Below are 11,780 nucleotides of genomic sequence, written 5' to 3'. Positions count from 1 at the left end.
CTGAATGCCATGCCCTCCTGAACCAATGAATTTCTCATTGTTCAAAAGCACTTCATTTATTTATTTATTTATTTTAAATAACACTGCAGCAATTAAAAAAAGACTGTGATTGGAAAACATTCTAATAAAATATGATTGTTTTGAAGTCATTCAATTATGATAATACACAACAGGATCCCTAAGCCCATGTAGCTTATCTCTCTGAGCAAAGGAAGAATCCTTAAGAGGCAGAGCCAATTCAAACACACCTGAGTGCATCCACAGAAAGGATATGAGAGACTTGCCCTGGTCAAAGCAGGGAAGAGTGTGTTGATGAAGGGTTTTGGCTGTGCTGTTTTCTGAAAGTACTTCTAGATACTCTTACTTGCCTTTTTTTAAATTTTTTTTCAACTGGGAACTTTAAAATCTTTTATGCTTCTGAAATTTACAGAGAAGGGCGTTGGTTTTGTGCAGCTTTTCTTTTCATAGGAAGTTTGGAATGTCTTCAGGGAGAGATTTTAACTTGTGTGGTTTCTAAACTTGGTGATTTGGTACCCTGTCTGTTTCCTTAAGGGGCACCTAAGAGGTTTTGCTTTGAGAGAGCAGTCTTGAAGAATACTGATAAATGATACAAGGGTATTCCTTGTACTTCTCTTCCATCCTCTCCACTCCTCCTTCCCAACCACGCATGTGCTGCAGTGATGCTTGGAGCTGCAGAGGCCATGTTAGGGCTGTGTGGTCCAGGACAGCGTTATAGTGGATTGTACCATATTACTGCCTTTCCCCTGAAGAGTGATAGTAAAGGAAATGTTGAGGGATTTTTGTTTCTTTCGCTTTCAACAAGCCATGACAATTTCTGGAGCTATTCATGCAGGCCTTGCATACAGGCACCAGTCTGAATAAGCATGTTGCTGACAAGATAAACTGAACATATAGGCTGTTGGCCATATGCCACAAGTTTTCATTAAATGAGCAGAGTAATTTAAAAAGCCTCTAGAAAAATCTTTCCTTTGTATGTGGAGATCACCTGCTGGAAGGAAAGGGAATAAAATCTACAAGCTTATAATTAACAAGCAAAAAAGCAAAGCATTTTTTTTAAACTGAGTAGACTTGGAAAATGGTGAAGTGAGACTGATGGACTCATTAACAAGGGCTCATATACAACAGTATTGTAATTAGAAACTGTGAATTGATGTTCCCCTCCTCTTACTCAAACTTGAGGAATACATGCAGAAGGAACATGTAATTCATATTCTCTCATTCATGGAAACATTATTGCATTAGTTAGATTTGTCTTCACAAAGATCATTTGCCTGGAAGCCTTACTTAAAATCAGTGAGCTAAAAGTTGCTTTCCATAACACGTTCCTCTAAAACCTACTGTATTTCTGTGGAAGGTCTGCAATTTCTGCCTCCCATTGCAGACATTGTGCCAGAGTGCCCACAAGCAGCAAACCGTAAGACTTCAAAGACCTTGCCTATGGTGGTCAAACTTACTGCAGACTTTACAATAATGGCCAAATTCCCTCAGCTTTAACTGGGCTCTGTGGCCATTCAAGAGACCAGCTGCCCAGTCCCAGGGCAATGTCCTCAATGAACCAACACCTGGGTATTTCCAAAGGCTGGCCCAGTTGACAGCCAATCTAGGTCAGATTGAAAGGCAAGGCAAGACAATATGCTGTGATTCTGAGAGGGTTTTTCATCGCTCCCTTCCAAACAATGAGCTATAGCCCTTAAGGCTTTAGATTAGTTCTTGGAAACAGTTGGGAGGCATCTCACTGCCTCTGCTCAGGCTCCACAAAGTTTGAGTTGATGCTGCATTTCCAGACCCAGCTTGCCATCAACACAGCTTGATTTGAGATCTGCCAATCTTGCTGGTCTGGAGACAACCCACCTTTAAGAAGTACATTCTGTGTAGCAATTTCCTTTGATCCCCAATGCACGTCAAATAAAGAATGCCTTTTTTTGGTATATGCCTAGAAAAAAACACAGGCACTGTTTTAAATTTTCTTGGCATCTACTTCACATTATTAGCATAAAGCAGACCCTTTTTTGCACATGGGATCCACAGCAAGGGGTTTTTTTCTTATGGTTTCAATTTTAAATGCATGGCTAAACAGTTATTTATTTCTTTTCAGTACTGTCAACAGCCTGGTTGGCAGAAATATCTATTCTGAAAACCTTTCTGCTTTCTTGGTGATTTATCTTATTTAGTGGTGTTTAATGGTAGAAGCCCTTCTGTAAGCTTCACTTGGCTTTCCTTTTGGTGAGAAGTGACATTTTAAACCCTTCTTTTACAGTGAAGCATTAACATATGCAAGTATTTTCTTTTGGCAGGTCAGGTGGGTTGGGTTGATGCAGGAGATGGTTTGACACTCAACCTGGCTTTTGAGCTGCTGTAAAAACCTAACGGTACACTTCTGTTGCTTTTCCATGTTGTTGTGGAAAGAATTGCTCTACATGATTGGCGGATTGGACTAGATGATCTTTTGAGGTCCCTTCCAATCCCTAACGTTCTGTGATTCTGTGATAAAGAGTAATCCTTTATTGTTGCTATTAGGATAGTCTGGAGAAATGCTTATGCCTGGTGTAACTAGCACTGTTTCTGAAAAGCCTGTTGCTGGCCATAAATGTATGTCTCTTTACGGGCTTAGTGAGCTGCTGTCTTGGATTCATTCTTCTGTGGGCTTTTTTTTTTAAACTAATAATTTTGTAAAGTATTATGGTGTGTTTACCTTGCTGCATGCAATATTAGGGACCCTATAAGCAAATATTCAGAAATAGTGTCTCAAAATTATTTAGAATCTTGTTATTCTGTGGGGTTTTTATTTTCCTCAAGGATATTTTACATTAAAAATTAGTTGCATTGCTTATCCTACGCTGCTTGTATTTTGAGTTTGGGATTGCATGGGCTTCAAAACATTAAAAGACAGGTATCAGTGCTGCTTGCAGCTCTGGGACAGAGGTTGAGAGAAAATACTTGTAAAAAAAATTTATATATATGTATGTGGAAAAACTGAACTGCTGCCAAGTTCTACTTTTTTTGTATGGCTTCCTTGGACTGCACTGAGGAAGCTTTTACCATTGCCTCTCTGAAAGGAAGGCCTTCTAATTAAGTTGAGTCTAACAGCATGCTGTCAACTTCTGAGAGCTGTGATTTATCTATGGCCACTCCAGAGCCCTCATGGAAGGGCTGTGAAAGCTGTGATGATGAGCATCACAAGTGCTTGGTGTGCAGACTGGCAGTGGAAGGGGAAGCTAGCATAGTAGTTTCTCATCTTATTTACAGTAGTGGGAAAAAAACAGCAGTCAAAAATTCCTGTTAAGAAGGAAAAGAAAGTCTTTTACCACCTCTCCTATGTCTTTAACTAGCCTTGGGATTACTGTTGTACCTTTTCCTCTGTAACAAAAATACCATCATGAAAATGTTGAACTAGCAGGGCTAGGGGAGTGATCCTTCCCCTATACTTGGTACTGGTAAGGCAATGCCTCAAATACTGTGTTCAGTTTTGAACCCCTCACTACAAGAAGGACATTGAGATGCTGGAGAGTGTCCAGAGAAGGGCAATGAAGCTGGTGAAGAGTTTAGAGCACATGTCTAATATGGGGCAGCTGAAGGAGCTGGAGTTGTTTAATCTGGAGAAAAGGGGGCTGAGGGGAAACCTTACCACTCTCTACAACTACCTGAAAGGTTGTAGGAAGGTGGGGGTCGGTCTCTTCCTGGTAGTGAAACATGCTTACAAAATGCAAATTTAGAGATGGATCAATTCTGTGAAACAGAGGTTTATTAGCAGCATGCTGGGTGCATTCAGGAACTGGGATGCCTGAAAAGCACACCTGCTAATAGGTTGAGGTTTATTTATAGTAACATTCATTATCCTAGCCACACATTTTTACAAATTTATTTACATATTCAACAGTTTTCCAGGGAAATCTTTAACATAAGTTTCCGCCCATTGTCGCATGCGCACTATAATTTGAGGGTCCGAAGATGAAGGCTTGTAGTCTTCAGGATGAAGGCTCATTGTCTTCATCACTGTAAACTTTTCACCTTTATAGTCTCTGTGTAACCAGTCATGATTTAAGTCGGCTTCTTGCAGCTACGTTAGCTCATTAGTTCCTTATCTTCAAGGATGTTCTGCTTATCTTAGCTTTGAGGCACCCTCCTTTCTGTCTTTAAGATTTACCTCTGTCTATGAATGTAGAAATCTTCCAGGCCTCGATGGATTTACAACCTTCACAAATACTCTAGAAGTTACCAACTCCATCTCAATCCCCTCCCCCCTCCTTTTTCTTTTCTATATACAATGTGAATTCTTTTGCTTTCCACCATACCCCATTACCAATTAGGGTTTTACTGTTTTTTTTTCTTGGTAAGTTTCTCATCCTGTTATGTTCCAAAGCACCACATTTTATATAACTTTTTCAAGGCCTCAGCCATGTTTCTATACCCTAATGCTTTAACAAATTATTTCCCACACACAATTTCTCACAGTAGCTAGTGATGGGCCAAGGGGATATGGCCTCAAGTTGCACGAGGAGAGGTTTAGGATGGATATTCGGAGGAATTCCTTTACTGAAAGGGTTGCCAAGCACTGGAACAGGCTGCCCAGGAAGGTGGCTGCGTCACCATCCCTCGAGGTGTTTAAAGGACGAGTAGATGTCATGCTTAGGGACATGGTCTAGTGGCAGACTTAGTAGGGCTGGATCAATGGTTAGACTCAATGACCTTAAAGGTCTTTTCCAACTGAATCCATTCTATGATTCAAAGTTATTCTTTTTATGCCTTCATAACTTAAGGCAATGCTTCTTAAGCATTCAATTAGAATTAATATTGAAACAAAGTATTATGCCTATACATGTTTTAGTGCCATGGAGGTGTTCTGGGGTTTCTTTTGTAGAGACAAGACGCATCAACACCTTGCACTGTTAGAAATATAGTGAGACTTCTGTGGGACTTACCCTGGAAAGCATACAGCTAGCTGATCCTGTATGTTCCAAGTGTCAATACTGATACTGAGGTAAAGATGATGTCTATATGTTTTGTACAGACACTTATTTACAGGATAAATTAAAAAGAAAAACAACTTCTTCATTTTAAAACCTTTATTGCAGGGTCATAGACTAAGATAAAAAGGTTACACAGCAAAACATAGCTTGGGCACTTGACATTTCTGTTGGATTTCTAGCCACTAAACGTGAGTTTCTATTTCTCTACCAAAAGTTAATGTTACCAGGTCACCATTTAAAAAACAGAACAAACCACCATTTCAATCACCCTTCAGTTCTCTGTGCTTCTAGTACCCACTGAAAAGCAAAAAATTTATGTACCTGTGCTTGAATAAGACTTCTCCATTACAAGTGATTCAGCATGTAGGTACTGCACAAGGCAAACATTTGTTTGTTACTGCCTCATGGAGCTTTTTGTTAGAGGAGTAACAACTTTTTCTTGCCCTTTCTTCCAGAACAGTAGCACAACAAGTGGCATGGTAAAACTTCTCCCCACACCATAGTTAGTATTTTAAATGGGTGTTACTTTTAAAAGTGCTAAAACAAGACAGGCTAAATTCTTGTTCAAATATGCAAAAGTAAAAGACAATATGATAAAAGGCTCACTGCACATACAGGACGTACTCTGAGGGGTGCCTTAGATGGTCTCTCAACCATACATTTCAGGCAGCACATGGGAAACAGTAGTGTATGCTTACTGCATATAATTTTATTCAAAAATACAAAATTTTCAGCTAGGTTTCGGAATGCTAATTGATTTTTTTCTTTTTCTTGGATAATAAATTACTTTTTTAAAAAGCTGCCCTCAAAGCTGCAGGATTACTAATTCATGCTATACTAACTCAAAGATTACAATCTTCATTCAAAAGATAGTTGTGCTGCATGAAATTTAAGGCACATATGTTAAACCAAGTTAGTGGTTTTGCAGCTCTGGGAGCTTTATATATCCAAGCTCACCACTGCACCTCAACTTGAATTGAGACTTGGTCACTCCAATGTGCCTGCAGCAATAAAGTGGTCTGTCCTTCGTGGAAGAAAATAAGTTGACAAAACAAATTACAAAGACCAGGCTCTAACAACAACCACAACAACAAAGCCAGTAAAACATCCAGCAGAGAAAATATAGTTGAATTCAAAATCCTATCACAAAACAGGTGGAAGTTGCCTTGTGGCTGTAAATAACTCTCTTTGTTGTAAAAGAAAATTCCTCCACGTGAAAAGTTAATCAACCACTGCAACCAGCTGTCAGGGACCTTTCAATGACAATCAGAGCATACAGTTTATCTCAAAAACTGCAGTGGACCAACTTTTGGCTGCTTGCATAATGGGATTAAATTAATAGTAAATGGGATTAAATTTTGGCAGTGCCAAGACTGAAGGGCTGAATTTCCACTGAACTATCCACAGGGCCTTATGAATTTTATTTGTCTTGGTTTAGTAAGAGGAGAGTTACTTGGGTAGAAGGGCACAGCGTCATGTAGTAGGAATGCAGTTTAGCTAATTATAGCACCTAGACATGTAAGTGAGGCTATTTTCTGAAAAATGAAGATGAAGAATGTGAGAAGTTACTTCTTTCACTGTCTTCTAGTTCTTCTTGGCTGAAGGTTTGTAACATACCAGAAGACCAAAGGAAGCATACCCAAATAATAGTGTCTGAACAAACCATTGAAACTGAACTGCCGAGTCAGTGATTCCTTTGGATCTGTAACATTAACAGAAGCATAAAATGTGTCAAACAAAAAAAACTGTCTTGCAGCCTATACTGTGATACTTACGAAGTCAGATAGTTAGGTATTTCTACCCATCCTTGATACATCAGACTTGTTTAGAATATTTGATCTTACCATCATTAATTTCAATCTACTGAGATTTATTTCCTGTACTAACTAAACATATCTGTTCTCGTAATTTTAGTGGATTTTAAGCTACCTATGGAACAAAGGTTCTTTCAGAGATTTCAAGCATACAACTTCCTCAGTAATAGATAAGTTGCAATCTTAGTCTTAGCTATTTGAATACTTATCCTAGAGGTTTATGTACAAAGAACCAAGAAATTAGAGTAGTTTAATACTAATCTTAATACACAAGTATGTGTGTCATTTCTGTTGACTGAAGTCACTGAAGGTAGACTGAATGCTAGCAGGGCAAAGAGGCCTGACAATTACTGTGTGATGCAGGATGGAGGAGCACTGTTACCTGAATCTGTGGCTGGAAAAATGCAGGTGCAAGGGGCTGAAGACACCTGACTTGATTTATAAATCGGAGACTTTCCAATGTCAGCTAGCTTTAATTTAGCAAATGTAAATTTTTCTGTATATTACAGATGTCACTTTTTCCTCCACTTCTTTGTTGCTGGGAAATACTACTGAATTTTCAGAGAAAAGAATGAGTATAAACATGATAGCAAAACCAACTGATATCACATTTCCAGTAAAAAATTATGTCAAGCATAACTGTGCTCTGACTCATTAGTTTACAAGGGAGCTCCCTCTACTGACCCTTGCTAGAACAGTTTGGCTGTTAATTGTTTCTTCTACAGGTACAAACTGCTTGTGCAGTGAGTGTTGACTAACACAACCATTCTTAATGCTCATTCTTAAATTGTCTCACCAGCTGTGAAAACCTTTTTTTAATAATCCCAGCTGCAGTGTTTCCAAATGAGTGCAGAAACTGGAAAACTAGGGCTTAAAAAATTTACATACTTATATAAAGAAAGCTCACTTGAAGAGACTATATGAAGAAATACAGGCCAACAGCCAGTGATAGCACTACTACTGATTAACAAATTTGTATCTGCTTCCTCACTAGTTCTTCCTCATGCACCCTTTGTTATATTCTTAAGTAGACATCACCTTTGCATCAGGAAAAAGGATATGGTGTTTGGTGCTCCGAGTAAAGTACAACTGTTTAGTAATCTACAGAAGTATGCCTGAAGAGATGATGGGCAGGCAATCTATGCTCTCTTTCTTATGGGCTTTAACACTAATCTGTAAAACTTCATTACTTGATTACAATGTACCCATTTGGTACATTCACTGGTAATCATGTTCCCTTGTACTTAAAAATCACCTTAAGCCTATACACCTATCTATCTCCAGAATCAGAGTTAAAGTTTTCACTATAAAGCTACATAATTTAAAACTGGAGCCCGGTAAAAAATTTATTACTAACTACCATTCTGAACGCAAAACATGTTCATCCATATTCTATTATCTCAAGAACCATCTCAGTTTTCCATGGAACAAAATCCCTTTACCTGCAAGAAATGTTATCTGAGAAGCCTGTGACAGACAGCTGTGAGCTGAACTAACCACCATTTTTACAATGGCAAACAGACTGGCCACCTACTCTGTAAAGCACGAAAACCAGATCTACATATCTTCTTCTGAATTATCACTAACAAAACACAAATGACCAGAAGGACTGTGTGTTTTGACAGCATGCCTCTTCAAGTAATTTGTTATCTTAACATAAGATTTAGTGGCCTTACTTTTATAGTCTGATGAGTCAAAGTATTTTATCCCACAAACCTTCAAATACAAGTAGTCTTAAATAGTCCCAAATGGAAGCATCCAATTGTATTCTTACAATATCAATGCAATAATTAAAGCAGGTAATTAGCAGTCTCAAAATTCTGATGAAGTAAGATCCGATGAAGTGATAACACCTGAAGTTATCAGACTATTTCTACATTATCTATTTTTCCCTCTCTGCTTCATAAAAGGCACTGTTACCCAGAGAACAGCGAGTTCGGAGGCAGACAGGAAAGTTCTGGCAAATCTTGCTGCTGCCAGTTCTGCAAGTTGTCATCCCTTGCTTTCACCACCCTGTACAACAGTAACCACTAGCAGAGTCTGCAGTAACCTTCTGTGGAGGATAGCAAACTTGGAATTTGATCAGCATCCTCTGAACTAATACTGCTGCTGAGAACCACCAAACTCAGCCTGTGGCTTATGTCACTTGTATCAGAAACCCTTTTCAGAGGACCTATGTTGGGGTAGGAGGACGGAAAAACTTACTGGCATAACTTAATACTGTAGAGGGCTTCTACTATGTGAATCAACCAGGATACCCAGAACCTAATAAAAAGAAAACATGTTTTATTTTGTTGAAAATTAGGGAAAAAAACTGTTGTATCTGAGATGCATTATGCAGAGAATTTAAAACTGGAAGCACAGAACTGACATCTCACTTTAACCTAGAAAGCAAGGCATGTTTCTTATCTTAAGGAAAAAATGTGCATATTCTTAAAAGGAAGTCCATTGAGAAAGTTAGAAGAACTGTAACCCATGAAATATGCCTGGACCTGCCATTTCAAGTGTTCACTGCTCGTTTCCAAAATTTTCAGCACTTAGATTAAGACAATAAGCCAAACACTTAGTGAAAGCAGTACAAGTTAATTTTAGTTAAGCATGCAAAATCTATCCTTTTACTTACACAAGTATTTTTAGTGGTCCTAATGAGTTACTGAAGTTTTTATAGGTTTAGTTCTATGAAAACAACTGTGTGTACCGATTCAAAATACATAATGACTTGTTTAGTCAACCTTGGTCCACAAATTTTCATACAGAAGCTTTTTCTATTAAAAAAATAGGCTATTCAGTTAGGATAATTCAATACCTTGCTGAAACAAAAGATGCTCTGAGCAAAGATGAAGGTTTATCTTCTACATGATGCATGGTAAAATAAACAAAAATGTCTTGCTGTCTTCCTGTCTTTACAGGAAGTTAGCAAGTGAGAGATCTGGTCGCAGTGAAGTGCTTTCAAGCTCTTTTGCTAATTAAGAACTGGTTACAAAACCCAGCAAAACTTAGCACTATGCAGTTTCTTCAACAGGTTATTTCTCTTGCAGACAAGATAAGTTAGTGGCAGGGTAGAAAATGTTCTTTAATTGAAGCTGGAAAAAGAAGACTCCTAAACAGAGAATTAGACTACTCAAAAAACAACTAGACAAAAGCAACACTTTTAGGAAGTGTTACAAATACAAGTTTACATATGGACTGTCTCAGAAAGTAGTATCTTCATTTTCTTCCTTTCTGACTGTAACACAGATGCCAAACTCTAAGTTGAATTTTTAAACCTTCATACTGGTCTTCGCCTGTCTAGTCTTCTAGTCTTCTACATACTTACTACCCCACACCCTTAGCTGTAATGAGCTTGAAAGGAGAGCTCTTTAAATGTAATTAACAACTGGGTTACAGGAAAGCTTGTTAACACAGACTAAGCAGAAGAGTTAGAGAGAAGCAACAGGAGAGATGCAAAATATTTATACAGCCAAATATAACTTACCCATAGCACACCCATGTGTGGTGGTTTTCCACTAGATAATTAAGGAAGGTACCAAATACTCCCAAATACCTATAAGGTATAGTTGACGGCCAGAGTGTTACCCACTTTAAAAAAAAAAAAATTAGCTTACTTCAAGGTAGAATTACTATCAATTTAACCTTCTACTTAGCTTTCTTTTTGTTCCCCCCACCTCCCATGTCTGTCAAATGTGCTTTAGAGCTCATCAATTCATAGTATTTCAACTCTTTCATTCCATTAACCTCGTCTAAAACCCATATCCTTCAACAAGACCGCTAGCCTTCTAAAACACACTTACTTAAGAAGAGTCAAACTTAGGAAATTTCTTTTCCTTGACATAAGACCAAGGTGGTAAGTTTAAGGTTGTTCTCTGTGTACCAAGAGTGCATTTGCACATTAAGTGGCATTGAAGTTGTAAGCTCATTACCTATTACATGCGGTAGCAGCAAAAAAGACATTGTCAGTGTTCTGAAGAAGTTAATCTGATGCAACTGACCTGAGGAATTTGAACAATGACTAGACTAAGGAGGAGAAATAACTACTTAACTATAATCAGGGGATCAGACTTTCTTCTTTTGTCCCTTAAAAAAGAAAATGTCAGATTGTGTTCTATTTTTGAGCAGGGCACAGAAGATAATTGAGCATAAAGCCCAAGATCAAAGATGCATGTAGTGTTCAGGTATCTTTCCTGTCACTGGGTTTTCTGCAGCACTTACCACTGTTCACCTTTATTTTAACAAGTTGTGCAGGAGGAGGAGGCAGGCAGTGAGCTGTGCACTTTAGAGTCCATTGGGGAGGTGGGCAAACACCAAGCTGGGCCAAAGTGCACACTGGCTTACCTTTCCTCTGGTATAAACACTGCAGTTTCTAACTATATGTAAATCTGGCTGTGCCAAGGATGTGGCAAGATGATGGATTTAAACAGGGAATCTGCTTAAAGCTCATTCTGTTTCTCAAAACAGTCCAAAAGCTGTTTTGTGAGCTGTCTGGCCTGCCTTGACTGACGCTCCTCATGTGTAGAAAATTCATGCAAACCGAAGAAAAACTACAATGTGTGGAAGTCAAAGGATGACCCTCATCAACTTGTCAGATATATCAAAACTGTCATTAATCTTCCCCACTCCAGTAGTCTCACCTATCTTAGCTGACATCCATTTTTAGAAATTAAGACAGCATGGTGACTGAAATAGTCTGTTTTTCAACAGCACTACCAGTTAATACAGTCTGCAACTAAAGCCACCACTTGTAAAGGCACCTTATTGATGGATATTGCTGACTGATCTCTTAAGGTGAGTTTTACTGATGCACAATGCTATTCCAATTTTGCGAATGTTGAAGAGGCTTTCACAGGCTCCCTGCAGCTTCTCAGCTATCTGCCTGCTCCCGTCGCGGCTGCTGCAGCAGCAAACCCACGGAAGTCCCCATCTGCTCCGGGAGCTTTGTAGCTCCAGTTCCGAGGGTGCCGGGGAGCTGCCGCAGGCCCGG

At 38.8% G+C, this 11,780-nt stretch overlaps 1 protein-coding gene across 1 annotated transcript; it reads right to left on the bottom strand.

Moving 5' to 3' along the window:
* Positions 1-6,572: 6,572 nt before the first annotated feature.
* On the bottom strand, positions 6,573-10,381 carry TMEM254 (transmembrane protein 254; the record flags this gene model as incomplete). Its single annotated transcript, XM_010182395.1, has 3 exons — positions 6,573-6,690; positions 9,008-9,067; positions 10,278-10,381. Coding segments are annotated over 3 exons (282 nt in total), but the record flags the coding sequence as incomplete, so codon positions are not given.
* Between the last annotated feature and the right edge of the window lie 1,399 nt (positions 10,382-11,780).

This window comes from Mesitornis unicolor, unplaced genomic scaffold (assembly GCF_000695765.1).
Source record: "Mesitornis unicolor isolate BGI_N332 unplaced genomic scaffold, ASM69576v1 scaffold18364, whole genome shotgun sequence".
NCBI classification, from domain to species: domain Eukaryota; kingdom Metazoa; phylum Chordata; class Aves; order Mesitornithiformes; family Mesitornithidae; genus Mesitornis; species Mesitornis unicolor.
Note: the sequence above shows the minus strand (reverse complement) of the source record. Positions and strands in the feature narration are given on the sequence as shown.